Source organism: Rhipicephalus microplus, chromosome 8 (genome assembly GCF_043290135.1).
Source record: "Rhipicephalus microplus isolate Deutch F79 chromosome 8, USDA_Rmic, whole genome shotgun sequence".
Lineage (NCBI taxonomy): Eukaryota > Metazoa > Arthropoda > Arachnida > Ixodida > Ixodidae > Rhipicephalus > Rhipicephalus microplus.
The window spans coordinates 777,979-800,781 of record NC_134707.1 but is presented as its reverse complement, the minus strand read 5'-3'; the positions used below and the strand labels follow the sequence as shown (position 1 = coordinate 800,781).

The window sequence follows — 22,803 nt, the reverse complement described above, 5'->3', positions numbered from 1 at the left end:
CTAAAAACCCTTTCCCCCTGACTACCCGGAGGGACCTTTGCAGCCTGTGCTTCCACCTCCTCCTTTAGGTGGTGCACCGAACAATGGACTTTGCATCTTGACTTGTGCCAAGAGCACGCTTTGTACATTCCTGGGTCAGCGACCGCGCCTTGGTGCATTGTGTTTGGGGCCTGCAAGGAGCTAGCTGAGGCAGTGGTGCCGTATTGCTCTTCCCTGTGCCATCGGTTGTGCGTGTCCTTGCACTTTTCTAGAAACTGGTTTGGCGGACTAGTCTGCACCGGGTCGAAGTGGAGGAGGACAATCCTATTGGGGGGTCCTGAAATGACTTGTCTTTCCTCGCAGTGAATCCTGGGAAGGCAGTGGATAAAAACGCGATCGCAGAGACGCTCGGGTGTGCTTCATCTGTTCCATGCTGTTCTACGCTACTCTCGGCATGTAAATATTGTACATAAACGTTTTCTTCTCATCTACGCCGGCTCCTCGACTCGTCTTCTCCCGGCACTTGGATGGCTCCAGCCGGGACCACGCTACCCAAGGTCGTCATAGTCACGGACGTGGCGGCATGTTCCAACACCTCCTTCCTAACAGGGCCCAGCAACGGAGGGGTACGCAAGCTACGCATGCGCATCACGCTGAGCAAGTCCGCGATTTTACGGAGTGAGCTGCTCTCTCGCTCATTTTGTCCTCTCAGCGGGACTAGCGGGGCGTGCACAGTGGACCAGTGTACGAGTGTTCTCTAAGCAAAGCGCCTGCTCGACCAACAGTAGCTTAACAGTGTTCAACAGGTAGCGCAGCAATGCACGCCGCTCTCTCTGCTGAAACAAGCAGAGCATTCACTCAGGTATTGGTTCTTCCTTTTTTCTTGCGCTCCACTTGCCCCTCCGCTCCACCGCTCGGCTCGCTCAGCTATTTTAATGTCGTGGGGGATTTTCTCACCGCTGCTCAGTTAAACAATGCTTTAGGCAGTAACGACAAACCTTTAACTCATAAATATGCATATTGTGACCCGGTATAGAGTAAGCTTGGTGAGTGTTTGCTTTCTTTCTTTCCTTCTTTCTTTCTGTCTTTCTTTCTTCATTGTGCAATGTTCCCTTTAACGTTTTCTTTCCTCCGTGCTAAGAATGGGACCTTCACCTACATGTTAAGCAACAGCGAAACACTTCAGTTGTGACAGGCACTCAACAACGAGGAGGGTCACGCTTTCCTATCCAAGCACCACTGGAGGCAACGTGAAGTGACCTAAGTTGAAGATTACTAATGCCATATCAAAAACGGCTGATCACCGAAGAGCCCGTGTTTGTTAGAGCATCAACTATTAGAAATAATTTTTGTGCACTCACGGTTGCCAGTGTTTTTCATCGTCGTGTCATTTATAGCTCAGCCTGCGTGAATTTAGGTCCGACTCTCAACCACTCGATATCTGGTAGCGTAAGGCACAGGTCCTCTCTAGGTCTTGTTGCATGATTCGAATGCTTGTTCGGGTGCAAACAAAGTCATCACAGTTGTTGATTATCCGTGAATTCGTTGTGTCAAAGTCGGGCTGTAGTCCTTGTTTAAAGCAGGCATTAATCCGTGCTTGCAGCTCACCAGCAGCTCCAACAAAACTTCTTGTTGGACAAGTTGGTGGTGCATAATGTGCCGCACATGTTTTATTATTAATAATATTTGATTTGCACACACAGATACATAAGGACACAGAGGAAAGAGGGCGAGTGCAAGCTGGCAACTGCCACCTGGAGGGGCACAATGCCTGCTCACTGTTTCGGGAGGAAGGAAGAAACTGAGGAAACAAAGATTAGAGGGAAAAAGAAGAAAGAAGATGAAGAAGAGAAAAAAATGACGAAGACTTCGACAAGTATGAGTAAAATAAATAAATAAAAGTAATAAAAAAGAAAAAAAAGAGACCATCTATAAATGGGTGGCCAGGTCCATTTGGTTCATAAATGTAAGGAGAGCTCGGTGGGCCTGATCGCGTTGGGAAGCGTCACCACTCTGAAAGAGGTATTCGTCTAGAGTCGCGCACTTGAGTCCTAGGAATTTATATTCCTTAATCAGCAAAGACCGCTGCGTAGCAAATGTGGGACAGTGCACTACAAGATGCTCAAGTGTTTGGCAAGAGCTACAAGCTGAGTACAACGGGCTGTCCACACGCCCTTAACGGTCTAATCGTTCACGCACCAGCACAGAGCCGCTCGTAGTTTGTAAAACAGCGCTCGGGAACCACGAGGCAAGCCATGGCCACGAACACGGGGAGGGAACGATCCATTCGCCACACGCTGGTCTGGGTGTTGCTTTAGGAGGTGTCGGCGTATAAGCAGACGAGCGTTGTCCATCATACATAGAATTCCCAGACAGTCACAGTCATCATAGTTGCATGACGAAGCCAGGCAATCCACTTCTTCATTGCCCGCAATACCCACGTGCCTAGGTACCCACTGTGCAGCTGGGCATACGCCACGTGACAGAATATTGTTAATCAATTCTATGATGCTGCTCAGAATAGGGCTGTCCATCTCCTTGCTGGTGAGTCTGCTAAGGGCACCACGAGAGTCGGTGAGGATGACAACCTTCGATGCTGGTAACCCTTCTTGTAAGTACTTAAGGGTGACATCAATTGCTACTAGCTCAGACGTCACCAACGATGAGAGGTGTGGTATTTTAAACAACCATCTGATATCGGTTGAAGGGCAGAAGAAAGCTGCAGATGCACTCAGGTCATTGCTGCGTATAGAAGCATCCATAAATACTTTCGCATAGTCTTCAAAGTTGTCAAATAAGTGTGAATGGGCTAATTGCTATAGTTCCGAAACAGGTTGGTCACACTTTTTGTGTATTCCTGGAATTGACAGATGGGTAGGGAAAGTACATGGCCTGTGCTCTGTCGATGTTGGCAAGTGAATAGTTTCACCAAAATCGCCAGTAATGTCATTGAACAAAACCGCCATTTTACTCATCAGAGAAAGTGGGCGCTGTAACAGCCTGTTAAGGAGTGTCTTGCCATGTGGGGCTCGCAAAAGTAGCAAGCGAAAGAACTTGGATGCTAGAAGAAGAAACGCACCGTGTTTCATCCGAGTTCTTTCACTTGCTACTCTAAAAACATGTGCCACACGTTGTTCACCAGCATCTGGCCCAACCATGCAGTAGAGGGCAGTGCACATCGCTTACATGGCACCACCGTGTTCTCATCATGCCCGAATGTCACAGCGACGTGGACGTGTAATAATGCTGGTCGCAAGAGAGGCTCACTCGGAGGCGTGAAGCTCGAGTCCATCAGCGGCAATTTCGAGAAAGGCGATGCTTAGGTGAGGAGGCCCTACGTAGCGGAGCGTCAGGTAGCGCCTCCCGGTCTTCCCGTTCACAAGGATGGGCTCGTCGGTGGGCTCGGCAAAGCCCTCCAACAAGTACTCGCTGCTTTTGCCCTGAGACCGAAGCTCCTGCATGTTCAATAAGCACACACTGTGGACATATATAAACATCCAGAGATTATACACGACTACCCCACACATATGCCCGTAGTGTGGAAGCACACCGAAGAGCAGGAAGAGGATAACAACTGAGAGAGGTGGGAGGCTAGGCCCATCCCTTGGGGTCAACTGGGGCTAGTCAGGAGGACTCAAAGGGTGGCGAGAGCCAGCGGGGCCTTGGAATAAAGGCCAGAACACGCGGCGGGCGTTGCCCTGTTTTAGTGGCAGCACAGTCTTTTGCACAAATTTTGTTCTTCTTTGTGGACGGAGAGCATTGCAACGTGCACTTGTCCAGATAGCAGGAGAAAGGAATATAACCTACGCAACCCAACACGCCCGTAAAATCACACTCACAGAAAAGAAGGTAGGCGAGAAACACATAGCTCCTAAGAAGCTTGCACGGTTGTGCGCTCGTATATATACGTAAAGGACAAAGCAGTGTGAACGGGAAAAAGCACACCAATGTTTCTGTAGATTGCAGTGATGGCGTGGTGTGTATGAGGTATCTTTTTCTAGTGGCAAGTGCTATGACATACGGGCAGATTTGGAAATATGTGTGAACGTGGGAGCACTGTACAAGCGGGCGCGTTCCCACCCACTGCTCTGAGTGGAGTCAATGCTGAAGGATAGTGAGTCACTGCAGCGATTGTAGAGCAAGTTAAATTCTAAAAGCATGTACTGCATAAGCAAGAAGCTAAATGACTGTGCGAAGGAATCTTCAGTTTTCTGGCAAAACAACCGGATGAGGTTTATTGATAAGCGCTGTTAAGATGCTGCCTTGTGTTTCTTTTTTTTCTATATTTATGTGGTGATGCCTTTCTGAGGCACGCATGCACGTTGGTGGTTTCTACTTGCAATGCACGTGACGCACCACGCCGACCGACGTAACGAGCGTGCGCGAGCACTTCAACAGAAGTATGACAATATTAATGACGTTGCACACATAGATACCGCAAGATATGGAATATGAAGAGACGTGCACGCAGCTGTGGTTGTTGACTGTACTATGGGCAATTGCCTCGCGAACGACACAGTGACCACCGGAGCGAGAGAAAAAGGAAAGTGGATAAAAGGGATGCTATTTGCTGCCTCCCATCACGGGGGCACGGCTCAGCACCTTTAGAGATGGGGGGAGGGGGAAGTAAAGATCACAGAAAGAAGAGAGAGAAAGAAAGAGTGAATGGCATTGCAAGAGAGTCTTATCAATGCAGTCGGTAGCGCGAAGCCGAAGCACTTGATGTCATCTGCTAGGATCGTTAACGTCAGTGTCGAAGGTCCGCACGCTTTTCGCACGCGCAAAAACTTGCTGCAAGCGTGGTGTCGAGATCCGTAAGGCAACTTAAATGTCTAGAGATCTCCGGAACACTTTCAGCACGCCAAAGCACGGACAACAGGACGGCGTGTACGAAAGAACCTTCAAAATGGTGCGGCGACGTTGTCGCCCCCTTGCGGATCAATGCTTAGTGTATACCCCCTTATAAGACAGCGACGTCCGCAGATGCTCAGAACTCGAAAAAAGCATAGAGGGCTTGCATCGTTGAGCGTGTGGGAAAAAGGATGTCCTCCGCCGCCCACGTGATGGAGGTGGCCGAATAAGATAGCCTGAGCACTCGCTTTAGTCCGCGGCTTAGCGCGCCGCCATGTCTCGTGGCAAGCGCACCCCGCATTCTTTGAGCATCGCTCTCGCAACACCCAGGCACACACGATGTCCCGCTCGCGGCCCTAAGGTCTCACTCGCCGAGACACGGCACATTACGTGGCCGCCGCCATTTTCGAGAGAGAGAAACAACATTTATTAGGAGTCCAGCGATGATAAATCGGGGCTGGCTTCAACCCCGGCCTAGGCATCGGCCACGAGCCCTTGTGCTCGAGTGGCTTTCTCGGCTCGCTATAGTTTCTTGGCTCGCTATAGTTTCTCGGCTCGCTCGGGTGGCTTTCTCGGCCTATAGTTGTTGTTCTAATGCAAAGTTGAGCAGAGCCGCCTCCCAGCCTGTCCTGCGGTTCGAGACTGCCTCCTCGTTTGTACTGCTGACTGCGTCATTGAATAGACTTTCGAGAACGGGGCTTTTTCTTCATTCAGACACTTCGACAGGCACGCAGCACAGTGGTCATGTGGTCATCGTCTGACAACTTTCTGAGACATTACCCAACACTGTATGCTCAAAAGGCGTGAATTCCTGCTACCACTGACAAATTAAACATTCGCAATTCCGTAAGCTCTTGCTTACTCCAAACCCACCGGAGCCGGGCCATCTTATGCCACTGATACTCGAACTTATACCCCACTGATGTATGTAAAGCGTGTGGGCACAGAGCAGCGCTGAGCCACATGCTCTGGGAGTATGTCGGTGACAATGGCCGTGAGAACGGCACCGTTCGCGAGGCGCCTATAACGGCCTTCAATGTCAGACCACAGGAAGCCTCGAGCTCAATCTTTTTCGCCTCCTGCCCAGCTGCGAGAGATACAGGGAGGTGGCCCTCCAATGCTCGAAGCTGAACGACTCAGGCAGGCTGAGGATGCCACCCGACTACAGGAGCTTCGAGTAGTAGATAGTACAAACCTTTGTTGTATACATGAACCGGACAGGCTAGAACACCAGTGCCTCGTAGCAAATATACAGGGTGTGCAGTCTCGCCGGCAGGGTGGTACACCTATTCCAGGGCCCAAATGGCACGGGCCATTCGTTCAGATCTGTGGATTCAGTTGCAGCTGACCCGCCAGGGCTGGGCTAGACAACAGCACCTCCCATTCGTCTCATTGTAAAATATTTAGTGCAACCGTCACCTCTTCGCCTGATTAAGACGCACCACACTCAGCGCTCACTACCAACTGTTTATAGCTCATAAATCACCTTCTTATATAAGTACAGAAAAATACGCAAATGCAATAATTAACAGAGCTGCGCATGTGAAAAGCATACAACGCGGGATGTATACCACACAACAAAGAACAAGTAAAAATGAAAAAGGCAAATACAAAAAGCAGATAAACCAGCTAGAATCACTAGTTGAGTAGAGTAGACAGTGTGCGACGTGAATTTTATGCTAAATATCTTACATTATGTCCAATAACCAACAACAAGTTTTATTGTTCCGTTTGTTCCATGTGTCGTGTGTTTCGTCGTGCTCTGCGCACTCCGATGTGAGTCTCTCTGCAAAAATGCCCTTCTGTGTGTGCGACACGTGATGTAAAAAAAAAAAAAGAGTGTCAGGAGGTGGAGGGTATTCTTTGTGTTATGATTGACCAACGCCCTGCAACAAGTTTATTAAGCTTTGCAGCTATTGAATTGTTTTAATTTTTTTCTCTCATATATCACATCCTTCTTTGTGTTGTATAAAGCACTTCGGTTTCGTTTTTTCAACACAGCGTGCCTCACATCCACGCGACGTAATATATGAATGCGCGCCGTTATTTCATCGATCGTTGGCGCAGCATTTCATCCGGTCCCTCCCTGTGAAAGTGTTTCATAGACCGCTTCATAGCGTGCGTATACGCCCAGCCACAGGCTAGCACAGGGTCGTTCATCAGGTGGGGATAAGTCTCACCACAGCGTCTCAATGAGCGCCATTCAATGTGCAAAAAGCGGAGTTACAATTAACTTTAGGAAACAGGTGTCCTTTGGGTACCAAGTTAATTGAACGGTGCTTGGCGTGTCGAAAAACGAGCATTTCGTCTCGAAAGACAGGGTGGGATAGTTCACTCACGTTGTCTTGTGACCACATATCCAACGGCTGCAGCTCCAGGCAGCTGCAACAACAAAACTGAATGAATTCCAAATTTTAAGTTCAGCATGCGTTCCTAAAAAAATTAAGTGCAGCACGTGTTCTTGAAAAAGAAAGAAAAGAAAACCATTTAACGTGTGGTTTAATACAGTGTTCTGACACACGTTCAAATGATAAGATTAGGATAAAGCTATGCGGAGCCGTTTGCTTTTCATGCCACACAACAATGCCGATTGGTAGAGTACACAAACTGTGGCAAACGTCTGATTATCCGAACAGGATATCGACGATCCTTACCTACCAATGTGATGCTGGCAGCGTCCGTCTTGGTTGGAAAAAGCTTTGTAGTACGACCCGACTTTGGAGCACACCGTGTCGCCGAGGCCCAGTAGGTGATTCGGAACAACAAGGTAGTCCCTCGCCCCATTCTGCGTTCAATGTTTTTTCATTGTGTTGTAAAGCGTTGTGGCATCGAATATAGAAGGTCACACTATATTAGGAAATTAATTCAAAAATTTTGATATATAAAGTGTACGTACACATGGTTTTAGAATTTGGATGTGTTTTATATTCGGGTGCTTCAACTTATAAATTGCGTCCTCTGGTACTCCTGGAAAGAGAGGCCCTTAGGTTATGTCTTGGATTACCGGAATCGGTCGGTCGCCAATAATGTCCTGTAGTTGGAGTCAAGTTTGACCTTCCTTTTGTGCAGATTTAGAATACAAACGGTACAAACATTTTTGAAGTTTTATGAGCGCCCTATAAAACTAAGCATTATTTTTATGCACCAGCCAGCGTTATTTTCTTATATTACTGCCCTCGGTTTCAGACTCCACAGGTGGGATACGTACAATCACTGGTTAGTCCATTAGATGTTGAACTATGTGAAATCCCTTCCATTAGCAATGCAAGGCAGAATCTTGAAAGATGTTTGAGGATATATATGCAAACCACGCAAAAAATTTTTCAACACATTTATTAAATGGCCTTTTGCAACAGCATTTAGAAGAGATAAATATAATAAATATCATAGCTACAGATGCCTCACAATCTGAAGAGAAATCTGGCATTGACATTTTCTCTGGAATCTACAACTGGTCCTTTTCACCAAGACTACCCGATTTCTTGCCAGTATTTTCGACAGAATTTATGGCGGTAATTGTGGCACTAAGAAAGCTCAGCCTGCCAGCCTGAAGTGTGGCCATAGTTACCGATTCGTTATCTTTGTGTTCCGCACTCGCCTCCAATAGTGGCTCGTATGTATCGCACGTGCTTAATTTTCTGGTCCCCAACTCAAATAACTTTAATCCGATTTATCTGGGTTCCGGGACACAAGGGAATAAAAATGAATGAAATGGCTGATGCTCTGGTGAAAGCGGCTCTTAGTGGTCCGGTACTTTCAATTATGCCCTCATCTCCACTCACGATACGCGACAGATTTCGAAGGTGTGCCATAATTGAAGACTATCATAAAACATTAATTCCTCACCTAAACGAATATCGACACCTTTTGTTCCCTTGGCGTAAGAAGTTTTGGTCAACGCGCAAAGAAGTTATTTTTACGAAATTACGCTGTAGAGTTCCAAAGCTAAATACTACATGCATAGAGCTGGTCTGGCTCCTTCCCGTCCTTCCTCATTTTGTTACAAGGATGAAACAATCGAGCATTATTTTTTATCATGTAGTCGCTGCAGGTCACTGAGGAAAACATTCTTAAAGCGGCTTTTAATCGAATCAGATTGGATTTCATTATTTCTAATATTCTCTTTTTGGGAGCCTCCTCATTAAGTCATTGTCACCGGAATATCTATTCTGCTGTACAAAGATTCTTAGTAGAATAAAGGCAGTTTTGATAGCAAATCTACAATTAGTAAAATTTGATTTCTTCTAACCATTTTAAAATTCATTAGATTTAAAAGCATTATGTGATCCACTATTTAAATAACTGTTTCTTTGCCAATCCTCCAAAAGTGGGTGTGAGCCATTTGTTTTGGACATCATCATCATCGTCATCATCATCGTCATCGTCATCATCATCATCATCATCAATTAAGAATGAAATGAGAGACAGCACTCTGACGATGGGCAAAAAAAAACAAAGAATGTTACGTTAGCAGTTAGCAGACACGCGTGTTACGTTAGCAGACAGTTACGTTAGCAGAAACACCTGTTAAAACTATGAAAGAGTAAACAAGGTACCACGTTTATGTGCTGCATATAAATTTTAGCCTGCAAAACTGAGCATTGAGAATGACAGTTGAATAAAGGATACATGTTGGGCCTCGACTGCCTCTTCTAACATGGCAAAATTCTTCTAATATGGCAAAATTAATTACATTAGTGTTGTTTAAATACTACTATAACCACTATCAGTTACAATAGTGGTTAAAATACCATCAACACTACTGTAACCTATTTGTCCAAATTAATTTAATGTAACGCGGTAGCTACTTGAGCTATAGTTGATATTGCATTCTATAAGGGAAAAAAAAAAAAAAAACTCTCTGTGTGCGCAGAACGTTTGAGAAAAGAAGCCAAAGCGCCCGCTCTGTCCTATACAGCTGGTATTGTATCCTCAAAAGAAACATCTTTGTCCGCAGAACATTTTAGAAAAAAGCCGGAGTGCGCTTGGTCCTATATAGCTGGTGTTGCCTTCTAAAAGGAAAAAAAAAAATCACAGCATATCCACAGAGTGAATGATGATGAGTGGGGTGAAGCATCAGTGCGTCCGTCCGTGCTTGCATGTGTGCTTTCGTGCATCCGTCCGTCAACTATACGAAATCGTCAACTATATAACAACCACCAACGCCATCTAGTAATATTATTTCCGATGACATATACATACAACGCCATCTATTGAGCAATTTATAAACTACAGGTGGCAGCAGCAGCGGTGGCTGCTGCTGCTGAGTGAGGCCAAGCGTCTGTTCGTTCTTGCTTCCATTTGCCCATCCGTGCATCCGTCCATGTGTCTGCCTGTCTGTGCATCCATCCATGCATCCGTCTGTACGTCCGTCCATTCATCTAGTGAACACTCCAAGTACCGCTGTCTCGCTTCTTTTCATCATATATTCAGCATATAGAAGTACCGCCATCCAGCGGACATTCCAACAACTAAACAAGAAGTCTCACTCGTGCACTTTCTTACGGCCTGCGCTTCAAGTATACTTGCCACCTTTCGCCGCCTCTAGTTCATGGCTATATACTAGTTCACTATATTCATGGCACTGCGGCCCTAGCCTCGCTAAACCTTGCTAAAACCGAGGAAATTACGTCCAGCGGGTTTAATGGGGCAACCCTTTCTGGTCAGATAGTGCTCAAAGTACATCCTTCTGATACTAGTTTTTTTTTTAATAAGCATAAAATTCAAGGCAAATTTTATTGGAGATTAAGTCACCAATACTTGTATCTGTAAGTTATCTCGTTAGGAACAACTATATGTTTATTTATGACTAACGTGCGTGGGTTTCCTTCACAATTCAATAGGGTGCGCGCGTGCCGCTCCCCTAGTGCGGTCGCGGAGGTGGCTACCTACTACTACTACTACTACTACTATTTCTACTATTAGTATTACATACATATATACATTTTGGACGCACGACTCATGGCATAGGGAGCTTCGCCCCCAAAAGGTGAGATGTGCGAGCACACGAGCAGGTTGTTGTATTTCTCTCTTCTCACCATGTGTTTGCGCATCTGGCATTCTGTTGGGATATGACTCTCAGTTGCTGAGGCTTAAACGTGAAATTCAAAATTAAATATTTTATATAATTTCTTCGTCTACACTGACCCCAGGATATAAAATTAACACCATCGTAACCTTAAAAGAAGAGTGAGTTGGTTGGTATTCATTAAGCGCGTCTCTTTGAGCTTCATACACATAATCGCAGGGACAGTGAAAATTCTAGAGACTGCAATAAAACTAAGCATAGATAGCGAACTCGTTTTGGTGATCCTTTACATAAAGATACAGAAAAGCAACAGACAAATGCTTTGGGTGCATGCTGATGCATACTCGATGCTTGGGTCTATAGCGAAAACAAAAGTTATAGTCTTACGGAGTTGTTAAAGAAGCGCTTCAATTCATCCAGAGCTATTTCCACGCACATAGATAGCAAGTAGTAATTAACAGATACTGCTCTACTTTTACTGATGTCACATGTAGAGTACTACAGCGATCGGTTTTGGGTCCCATTCACTTCCTTTATACGTAAATGATCTACCACAAGCTCTTAAGTACACAAAACTATTAATCTATGCTGATGACACAATGTTGCTTTACAAAAGTAACTCTCTTCCTTCTCTACAAGATGTTATATAGAAAGAAATGGCAATAACAAATAAGTGACTTACAGAAAACAGGCTAGCTATAAATGCTGAGAGAACTCAATATGTCGTATTTCACTCATGCAGAAAAATAGAGAACTACAGCAGCCTTAATATTTCTCTGGCCAACCAAACTTTGAATAAGGTCGACACATTCGAATATTTAGGGGTTCTTTTTGACCATCACTTGCACTGGAGAGACCAGATCGATGCTGTGTGTAGGAAACTGGCTTTTAGCTGTTACGCACTGGTCCGTTCCTGCCAATATTTTTCCCGTTGTCTACTTCATTGCATATGCTTTTCCCTGATTCATTCACACCTCGGCTATGCCTCTTAGGTTTGGGGCACAACCGCTTGATTTCCCGGGGAGATTGAGCGACCGTGCTTGGGACCTAACATACAAAACTTCTTCAAGACCTATACTGTAGTTACAAAACGGGCTTTAGGAATAATAACATTCTCCCATGTTTATTAACCCAGTGGCATCCTATTCAATGATCTTCTGATCATATATGATTTACAGTTAAGAAATTATAAGGTAGCCTGCCTAGTTCACAAAACACTGTACACAATGTTTCCATTATTCAACACCATATTCGATTTCTCGCATGCAAACAAGTCAGTTAAAGTTAAATCTTCTGCCCTGCAACAATGTTTACAATTAACGGTTGTTAGAATTCTTGGGAGCTCAACTTGGAACACTGTGCCTCTAGAAATAAAAACTATGCGTAGTTTCAACCTTTCTTGCAAACACTTTTTCTTGATTAGTGAATTGTAATCGTCTTTCATACGTAGATTGTCATCGTTGAAACTTGTATATGTATAAAATCAATCAATTTTATGACCAATCATGTGGGTGGCTATCTTTTATGTATCTTCTGTATTGGACCAGCTGCTAGCCACATGGGCTATTGGTATAACTATTGTGTACGTACCTTTGGATACACGTCTTAATATACTCATTTTGATTTTGATTTTTTTTATTGATAAATGCTGCTTCGAGAGTCCAGAAAGGGAGACCAAGGCGCAGTGACATCACAGAATTGATCGTAATTGCCCATAGTTAATGGTTCATCTGTAATAATTGGCAAAGACAAAGTTTACCACGCTTGGATGACTTTTTTCGTGTGTGTGCCATGATGGCCAGAATATAGAAACTGTTTAAATTCGCAACCATAAGATGGCGCTTAGGTAACGATTCGAAATTCTCCGAATAAAAAAGACTTAAGTTGTGCCTTCATTTTCTTTTATAGCAACAAGGCCCTTGACGCTTATGTTACAAAAAGAATGGCTAAATGACACTTACCAAAGTCTTTTCAATTGTGGCCTTTCGTGTAGCTGCATACACCACGATGGTTCAGAGGTTATGTTGCTCGGATAATGACTTGGCGTTATGAATTAAATTCCGGCCGCGGTGGTGACATTTTGAATGAATTTGAATGCTGTAGGTCTTCACCCATGTACTGTGCATTTCAGTGCATGTTAAACTACTCGAGGTGGTCGAAATTTTCGGAGCTCTCCACCATGGCATCTCTCATAGTTATATCGTCGTTTTGGCACGTAAAACACCATCAATAATTATGACTATTATCATCTTTTATGTAGCTATGAATGAAATACGAGCGCTTTTTCTTTTAAAATGCAGATTGTGGGAACACATACGTGTCTCAGAAATTATGGTAGCTTTAAGCAAATGACGCTTCACTACTTCTCGACTGTGATCTCGCACGGATGCTTCGTGTAAGCAGTGTGCTCTATATAGAACTGTTCCGTGTTTGTAAACGGGAAGGCTGCTTCAATGCACTGTGCTCAGAGGCAGCTGCTGTGCCAGTTGTCACGTGATAATAGAGGGTCTACGCGCCGCGACATTGCTACAAGCCCCTCATTAGGTTGATGGTGCCTACTCCTGTTTAGGTCTGTACATGCTACTCACCTTCATGTGTGGCGGTAGGTCCTCGGGTTCCATCCCGGCAGCCAGGTACGGGACAAGGAGCCGGTGTGTCTCGAAAGGCAGTTCACCCGCTGGCTCAGCGCTGCTCAGGTACTTGGCCACCACCTGCAGAGACGCACAGAATTTCACATCATGGAGGATGAAAAAAATAATAATAAATCAGAACCATATACATTCCAAGCTGTACAAACTGTGGTGTATTGAATTGCTCGTGTGTCCCTTGTGTTCATCAAATTTTTGAACACGAAATTACATGTTTTATAGCGGGGTACACGAAAGCTTCAGCGACATACTTTCGTTATGGAAATGATGTCTTCTGTTATTTTCTGTTGTTTCCGTATGATTATCCGGTATCCTTATCCGTTCTCTTAATTTTGTCATAATCCATTTCACGCTCCATGGTCTCCTTAGTTTGAAGCTCTAAGCGTGGTGCGTCCAGCTGCAGTGAACTTGGAAAAGTGGTTCACTGTGGTCGAACTCCCGGTCTAGCGTTTTGTTTCCGCTTGGTTTCCGTAGACTGCCAACTCCCGACTCGGACACTTCGATCTTACTTCGCTAACTCGGATGAATTAGCTCTTTGACGACGGTGGCGCTCACAACCAAGTAACACTGGCATTCCACGCGCGCAGTCTGTTCTATTTGTGCATATCAAACCGTTTACTTTATATTGTCTCTTTAATTGTTCCAAGTAGCACAACGCTTGTTTTTTATATGCTGCGACAGCTTTATACGTTTACCAAAGCTTGGCATACATGGCTGCACTGCTGAATATTTTTTGCTATGATTAAGTGTTATAACTTTTGCATGGTAACAATGTGATAAGAATAATTGTAGTGTTTATACAGTGGACATCATCAACTCATGACCTTTAACTTAAAACTGTCACTAAAGCGGAAAGTATACAGTCATTGCATTTTCCCACTTGTAACATATAAGGTAGAAATTTGTGAAGTAACAAGAAAACTCCAGAGGATACTAATGATCACCCAGGTGGCAATGAAACGAAAGACGTAACTCTAACAAAGGCAAATACAGCAGGGTGTATCAGAGTATAAGAGGTTGTAGCTGATAACTCAGCAGACAGATATTAAGAGGGAAGTGTAGAGTTGGCCAGGTGATGTCATCGGGGGAAAACAGAAGCTAGAGATTAAAAGCATGGTGGAGGACGATGAAGGGATAGCTCAAAATTAAAGGAAGATACACTAAAAAGCAAAATGATTTTCTGAATCCCCAAAACACATTTCTTACCACTACATGACACTTGTTAAGCGAGAAAACGTGCGTGAAAAAAATGTGAGTGGGGATTCCCGCACCCATGATGCCATAAAGGGAGCTTCTAATCGGTAAAAGTGAAGCACATTGCTATCTGTGGATGCCATAGATGAAGTTTCAGAAAGTTTCATCGAGCCAATGTCACAAAAATATAAAGTATACATTGTGGAATTTTTTACGTATATCACGATAGTAAATTTGAAATCAAACTCCATCCTCGATTTTCCCCGCCAGTAATAAACTTATGATATTAGAGTTCTCACAGTGCAACTTGTTCAAGTCATTGTTCTGTCCCTTACAGTCAAATAAACTCACACTGTGGCTATGGCTGGTGGTGCTGTCAGTGCCGAGGAAGATGCCCTTGGTGCCCGTCATGCTGTGCCACCAGCCGCTCTTCCTGAAGACGTGCACTTCGATGGCGTGGTGGACGGTGGCAGGAGCGAGCGCAGTCACAGAGTACCTGTACACTTGAGCGAAACGTGATGGTCTGGTATGCAAAGCGAGAACAGAGGGTATGTACGCGAAACTTTTCTCCCGCAGTAGCTGACGTCATAGACAAACTAACTCGGCTACCACCGGTCGGTGCTTTGTCTTTTCCATCATAAATGTGAGACAGAAGTGTAGACGAAAACACTACGCGAAGACAAGAACAAGGGCCGAGTTTATACGGAGGTTCTAATTAAAGGAAAGATTATGTGCAGCTCTGCAAGTACCACCAGGGTGCTAAAGTAGTACCAGACCACAACGTGCTACGCATCAAGTCCCACCTATATGTATGACGTCATCGTGTAGCAAGTCCTGAGATTTAAAACTGTGACCATAAATTAATCTTCTCACACCTACTGGTAGTCGTCTCAAAGGTGGTGTTATTTTAACCTAGCAAAAAAGTGTTGTGTTCATTTTACTTTGCCCGATAGAAGGTGTAATATTGCCGCCAGCACGTAGTGGGTTCACAGCAAGAGCGGCTCTAAATCTGGAGGAAAAAAGAAGATCGCGTTCTTCTTTGCTCGAGAGCCAGCCACGACTGACGCATCGTCCTAGTGCTAGCTACCTGGTGGTTTAATGAATCCCGCAGTACTTGTGACTCATCGTGACAAACTGGTGGAAGTGCTGGGTAGTCTCACGGATGCTGCAGACCCCCCCAGGAAGCCGCGATACGAGTCCAGTGCCAGTCAATACTCCCGTGCATCGGACCAGCCGCCGAATCAGAGGATTGCCTCCGGAAGCCGACGATACTGCTCCCACCACGTCGACAAACATGACCAGCACTTCGGTGCAAACCTCGGCAACCGGCACGGGAAGCACGACGTCGAACCGCTACACGTTGGAAAGCCCACGCGCACCGGCGAGGTTCCATGGCTCGGAGCACGAGGACGTTGAGGACTGGTTGGCGGATTTCGAGCGCGTAGCCACCTTGAATCAGTGGGACGACGCGGCGAAACTGGGTCGTGTCTACTTCTATCTCGAAGACGGGGCACGTACGTGGTATCAAAACCGAGAGGAACAGCTGACGACGTGGCCCGAATTCTCTCGTAGACTTCTGCAGACGTATGCCAGTGCTGATCGCCAAGAACGAGCTGAACGAGCTATTCTGGCCCGCGTCCAGCTGCCAAACGAAACTGTGACCACGTTCGTCGAAGACATGACGCGCCTCTTCCGATGGGCCGATTCAAGAATGACGGAGGACAAGAAGTTGCGTCACTTGATGCGCGGTGTCAAGGACCAGCTTTTTGCCGGCCTCGTGCGAAGTCCTCCGAAGACGGTCGCGGAGTTCTTGTCCGAGGCCGTGACAATGGAAAAAATGCTGCAGCAGCGATCCAACCAATACGACAGGCAAGTCAGTGGCATGTCTACTGCCGACATTTTCACCGCCACTAGAACCAACAACGACTGTCTACGTGAACTCCTCCGTCATATAGTACGTGAAGAGTTACAAAAGGCTGGTGTAACACCTCATCCTACAGTCAACTCTATTGCAACTGTGATCAAGGATGAGCGCACCAGGCCCTCCGGGACACCTTGCCTCATGATACAGCTGTGCCAGCTCCTGCTGAATACCGCCGTGAAACAACCTACGCGGAAGCCTTGAAACGCCCTGCTGCAACGCCGCCATTATTCGTCCATCCTGTTCCTGCTGTTTCACTACAGTCAGCGCAGCACATACTGTACTACGAAGGCACGTACACGCCACCACCGTTGGCCTTTGTCCCTGGTGCTTCTGTCGCCCATCGTTCAGTGCAACCAGTTCAGTACATCGACGATCGGCGCACGTCTCCTCGAAAGTCTGATGTTTGGCGCACACCTGATCGCCGGCCTCTGTGCTTTCACTGCGGAGAAGCTAATCACTTGTACCGCCAGTGCCCATATCGCCGTCTTGAGCTTCGTGGCTTCTCTGCGTACTCACCGCCACCCCGTTACGGCCAGAGACCGCGCGACATCGAAAACTACCTCTCCCAGCAGCATGCACCACCATCTGCCGGGCGCCAGTCGCGCTCGCCATCACCGAGGCGATTTTTATCAACGCCCCAGCGGTATTCTACAACACGGTCTCCCAGCCCCCGCCGGGAAAACTAGCCAAAGCGACCTCTGGGGGCGGGGTCGCTGAACGTCGAAGCGCTGAAGACCTCCTATTGACGCAGAACTGTACAGAAACCAGTCTGACATCACATACTGCTGCAAAGGATGGCCGACTTTCACTCGACATAGCAGTGACAATTGATGGTTGTGCAGTTAATGCGTTAGTGGACACCGGCGCAGACTATTCCATACTGAGCGGGAAACTGACAACGCAGCTGAAGAAAGTCATCACGCCGTGGCATAACTCGCAGATTCGGACAGCTGGTGGCCACGTCGTTACTCGACTAGGTGCCTGCACAACTAGAGTACAGATTCAAGGGTACACATTCGTAGCAAGCTGCCTTGTTCTACGCGAATGTTCCCGTGACGTCATTCTGGGAGTTGACTTTCTACAAGAAAATGGAGCTATCATTGATCTGCAAGAGCGCCGCGTCACGTTCTCAGCCCAGCGAGCAATCAACGTGCAGGATGGTGGAAGGCGTGTCGACGTACTCCGTATTTCTGAACAGAGTGTGACGCTTCCTCCACGAACAAGTGTTCTAGTCGACGTAACATGCTGTGGTTTGGGCGATGGCGATGTGGTGGCTGAGACAAATTTAGAACACCTCCTGCAGCAAGGCATTTGTGTAGCTAGAAGTGTAATACACCTTCGTGATGGTCGATCTGAATTGCTCGTAACCAACTTTAGCAACGAGCATCAACATCTTTTCCGTGGCACTTCGATAGCGTTTGCCCACGAAGTAGCAAACGTCACCAACTGTTTCATGTCGGAAATCGTGGATACCGCCGACACGTCATTGAGTAATATTGACATCAATCCTGATCTGTCCACCGTTAACCAGACTGCACTACGAGTGCTCTTGTTCGAGTTCAGGTCTTGCTTCGCAACTTGCTCAAAGATCCGCCAGACGTCCATCACTCAACACAGGATCATTACGTACGAGGACGCACGTCCGATACACCAGAACCCCTACCGCGTGTCGGCCAAAGAACGTGAAGCAATACGTACGCAAGTCACCGAGATGCTTGACGATGGCGTTATTGAACCATCTAACAGCCCGTGGTCATCTCCAGTCGTACTCGTCAAAAAGAAGGACGGGTCGCTACGCTTCTGCGTCGACTACCGAAAGCTTAACAACGTGACGAAAAAGGATGTGTATCCGCTGCCACGTATCGACGATTCGCTGGATAGACTTCGTCGTGCCCATTATTTCACTTCTCTCGATCTCAAAAGCGGGTATTGGCAAATCGAAGTAGATCAGCGAGACCGTGAGAAAACAGCCTTTGTGACTCCAGACGGCCTATACCAATTTCGAGTGCTCCCTTTTGGCTTGTGTTCAGCACCGGCAACTTTCCAGCGAATGATGGACAGTGTCCTCACAGGGCTCAAGTGGCAGACTTGTCTTGTCTACCTTGATGATGTGGTGGTCTTCTCTACCACGTTTGAGCAGCACCTTCACCGCCTGCGCAGCGTGCTGGAGGTTATCCGATCGGCGGACCTCACACTAAAGCCACAGAAGTGCCACTTCGGCTATAAAGAACTAAAATTCCTTGGACATGTAGTTAGCGCCGAAGAAATCCGTCCCGATCCAGACAAGCTTGCCGCTGTTGCCGAATTACCAGCTCCTGTCGATAAGAAAGCCGTCCGGCGCTTCCTTGGTTTGTGCGCCTACTATCGCCGATTCATTCATGGCTTTTCAATGATAGCAGAACCTCTGACTCGTCTCACAAGGGACGACACGTCGTTTGTCTGGGAAAACGAGCAACAAGCAGCTTTTGATGAGCTGCGACAGCGCATGCAATCAGCGCCCGTTCTCGCTCATTTCGACGATGATGCTGACACGGAGGTCCATACTGACGCTAGTAACATTGGGCTCGGTGCAGTGCTCGTTCAGCGTCAAGAGGACATCGAAAGAGTGATAGCCTACGCCAGCCGCTCTCTATCCCGTGCCGAGGCGAATTATTCCACTACGGAGAAAGAGTGCCTCGCAGTCGTGTGGGCAATCACCAAGTTCTGCCCGTACCTTTATGGTCGTCCCTTCAAGATAGTGATGGACCATCACGCGCTCTGTTGGTTGGCAAGCCTGAGTGACCCTTCAGGTCGGCTAGCACGGTGGAGTTTGCGGCTGCAGGAATTTGATGTCACCATCGTTCATAAGTCCGGCCGTAAGCATGAAGACGCTGACACACTGTCACGCGCACCCCTTCATGTCGTCAGTCAGGAAGCAGAGGAAGACGAAGGCTTTCTGGGCGCCGTTAGTGCATCAGACTTGAGCAAACGACAGCGAGATGATGCAGAGATTCGTCCAATCATTGATCATTTAGAGGGCCAGGGCGCAATCATACCACGTCATTTATCCCGCTCGTTGACGTCGTTCTGCCTACGAGACGGTGTTCTGTACAAGAAGAACGCTCGTTCGAACAATCGTGCTTACCTCCTGGTGGTTCCTCGAGACATGCGAGACGACGTCCTCTTCGCTTGCCATGACGAACCCACATCCGGTCATCTGGGCTACTCAAGGACACTTGCTTGAGCGAGAGGTACTATTGGCCAGGACTTTCAGCAAGCGTAAAGAAGTACGTAAAGAGCTGTCGGGAATGTCAGCGCCGAAAGCAACCATCTGTTAAGCCAGCTGGTTTGCTTCAGCCCATTGAAGCACCCTGCACGCCGTTCGACCAAGTCGGCATGGACATTCTCGGGCCATTTCCTATGTCTGCGGACAGCAACAAATGGGTGATCGTCGCGACCGACTATTTGACACGCTACGCTGAAACCCAGGCGATCCCACGAGCCACGGCTTTTGAGGTAGCACAATTTTTTATGCGCCACATCGTGTTACGACACGGTGCTCCTTCCAGTGTAATAACGGACAGAGGGACGGCATTCACGGCGCAGCTTACGGACGAAGTTTTCAAACTGAGCAACACCAGACACCGAAGGACAACTGCGTACCACCCGCAAACCAACGGACTTACTGAACGACTGAATAAGACCCTCGCAGACATGATCTCGATGTACATCGACGTACAGCACAAAACATGGGACCGGATCTTGCCTTACGTGACCTTCGCGTATAATACCGCCGTGCAAGAGACCACGCGATTCACGCCATTTCGGCTTCTCTACGGCCGCGAAGTGCAGACCATGCTAGACTCAATGCTACCGTATCAGGACGAAGACTAGTTGGCAACAGACGCCGAAGAATTCGCAGAGCGTGCTGAGGAAGCCCGGCAGCTCGCGTGACTGCGCATCGGCCAGCAACAGCAGACAGACGCACGACGCTATAATACCCGCCACAGAGAAGTGTTTTACAGCCCCGGAGATCAAGTTTGGGTGTGGATGCCCGTCCGCCGCCGTGGCCTTAGTGAAAAGTTGCTGAGCCGGTACTTTGGCCCATATAAAGTGTTACGCCGCGTCAGTGACGTGAACTACGAAGTGGTTCCGGACTCAACACCCCATGCACGGAGCAGGACACGGCTGAGGCCGGACGTCGTTCATGTGTTGCGCATGAAGCCATTTATTGCGCGTTGTTCGTAACTTTTCCTTTACCGTACAGAGTTCTTTGTGTTTTTTGTTTATTTTGTGAACTTACTTTCTCGTTCATTGACGTTTCCTATGTTGGCACGCTCTTCAATTTTTACTTTCACTTCATCCGAATTTCCATTTTTTTTTTTCACGTGCCTATGTAGTAGCATCGCGGTGCTGCTATGTACTTTCCTTTCCTCTTTTTGGTACTTGTTTTTTTTCTTTTCGGAAGGGGGGATAATGCCGCCAGCACGTAGTGGGTTCACAGCAAGAGCGGCTCTAAATCTGGAGGAAAAAAGAAGATCGCGTTCTTCTTTGCTCGAGAGCCAGCCACGACTGACGCATCGTCCTAGTGCTAGCTACCTGGTGGTTTAATAAATCCCCCAGTACTTGTGACTCATCGTGACAATATTCATCTCGATTAGTCAAGCAAAGCCATACGATGTTCGGTGTTTACTCAGGTGCAGCACCCCGACTGCAGCATCGCTCAGTTCCAGACTTTCGGAGTATTGGCAAGCTTCATCGGATCTTTCTAGTCTTCAATTTCATCCTCGTGTATTGCTTCGAGGCAACTGTGTTCATAACTCCAGCATTTGGCGCATTGGATAAGGAGCTCGCGCTTGTCTAGATAACTCAGTTTGGGTGTGACTTGCCCAGTTTCTAGTGAGGAAGCTGCAGAGAAGAAAATGAAAAACATAGTGAAGTTTTATGAGCTCGGCTGCAAATGAAGACAATACGACCATATATACAAAGAAAGGTTAACTTCTTAGGGCAAGTGCTCAAAAAAGGAGCAATCCTTAGCACGCGACACCACCTTTACAAGCTCATCTTTTCTTGAACAGTGTGCTTTTTCACTATCGTGCAGAACCACAGATGCCTGACTGATAAGATGTTTGCAACATTTCCCGTATGTGTGCCATCTCAACTAGCTCAATCGCTACCTGCGTTTGAACAAGATAGCGTCTAGAAAATAGGTACACGGCCGCAGTGGTGCGTGGGTAAGGTGAAACTTTTAGGAAATTGTGGTGCTCTATCAATCGCACGTAGGGCCGGCCCCGTCGGTGTCTTCAAGTAGGTACATGAAAGGGAACACGTGAGCTCGTCGGAGATGGCCTCATACCGCAAATGCGGCACGACGCAGCGGCCAAATCCCCTTCTGCTGCCTACACTCCCTCCATGTCTTATTGGTGTGGCGATTATGGTGGCTCGCGGGTGCATTTCGAATGGAGGTGAAATACCAGAGACCCGTGTGATCACTGTGATGTCAGTGCATGTGAAAGAACACCAGATAGAGCCAGGCGTCTCCCGTAATCATAACGTGACTGTAACAATGTTGGCTCAAATGCAGCGTCCCCACGCGGCGCTGATAGTTGTGTTGAGCTCTGCAAGCCTGGCACAGCAGGGGGTGCCCATTTTGGAAACAATAAACGACAGTTCGTTCTGGGCAAAGGGCTCAAGATGTTCTCATGTTCTACGCGGGCCTGATGGCCTACTGTTCACGGTAGTCACTACCACCTGGCCATCCGTTAATCTACACAAGTATCAACTGGCGACGAGGATGAAAGGAAGTTTCATGTAAGTCTTCGTTCCCGCAGCTCTCTGCCATCTGTTCACTATGCCAAGTTTCGGCAACCTCGAGACATTCGAGGGGGGAGGAGATGACTGGCCCTGTTCCGTGGACCGGCTCAAAGCATTTTTCCTGGCGAATGATGTCGCCCCAGACAAGCGTACTGCCGTGTTCATTAGCTGCTGCGGGCAGAAAAGGTATGCTTTGCTCTGAAATTTGGTCAAGCCCACCAAGCCCAGTGACAAGAATCTGAATGAGATTCTTCAAGTACTTGGAAGCCATTATTGTCCGAAGCCATCTGCCGTTGTGCAGCGTTTTTGTTTCAACTCGCACGTTCGCACGGGAGGGGAATCCGTCAGCAATTTTATCGCAGCACTAAAAAGCCTGTCCGAGCACT

General features: G+C 47.1%; 2 protein-coding genes across 2 annotated transcripts in view; one reads left to right on the top strand and one right to left on the bottom strand.

Annotated features, from left to right (window-relative positions):
* Positions 1-15,177, bottom strand: part of LOC142769405 (uncharacterized) — a 41,444-nt gene extending 26,267 nt beyond the window's left edge. The window contains exons 1-5 of the mRNA XM_075872628.1: positions 15,052-15,177; positions 13,447-13,569; positions 7,485-7,615; positions 7,170-7,212; positions 3,247-3,434 (exon numbers count right to left, since the gene is read on the bottom strand). Of these exons, the coding sequence (XP_075728743.1) occupies positions 3,247-3,434; positions 7,170-7,212; positions 7,485-7,615; positions 13,447-13,569; positions 15,052-15,111 (545 nt within the window). The 5' untranslated portion in view covers positions 15,112-15,177. The remainder of the gene's footprint in view (positions 1-3,246; positions 3,435-7,169; positions 7,213-7,484; positions 7,616-13,446; positions 13,570-15,051) is intronic.
* LOC119163927 (transmembrane protein 229B) overlaps positions 15,111-22,803 on the top strand; it is a 74,782-nt gene continuing 67,089 nt past the window's right edge. The window contains exon 1 of the mRNA XM_075872642.1: positions 15,111-15,248. Coding sequence (XP_075728757.1) covers positions 15,219-15,248 — 30 coding nt within the window. The 5' untranslated portion in view covers positions 15,111-15,218. The remainder of the gene's footprint in view (positions 15,249-22,803) is intronic.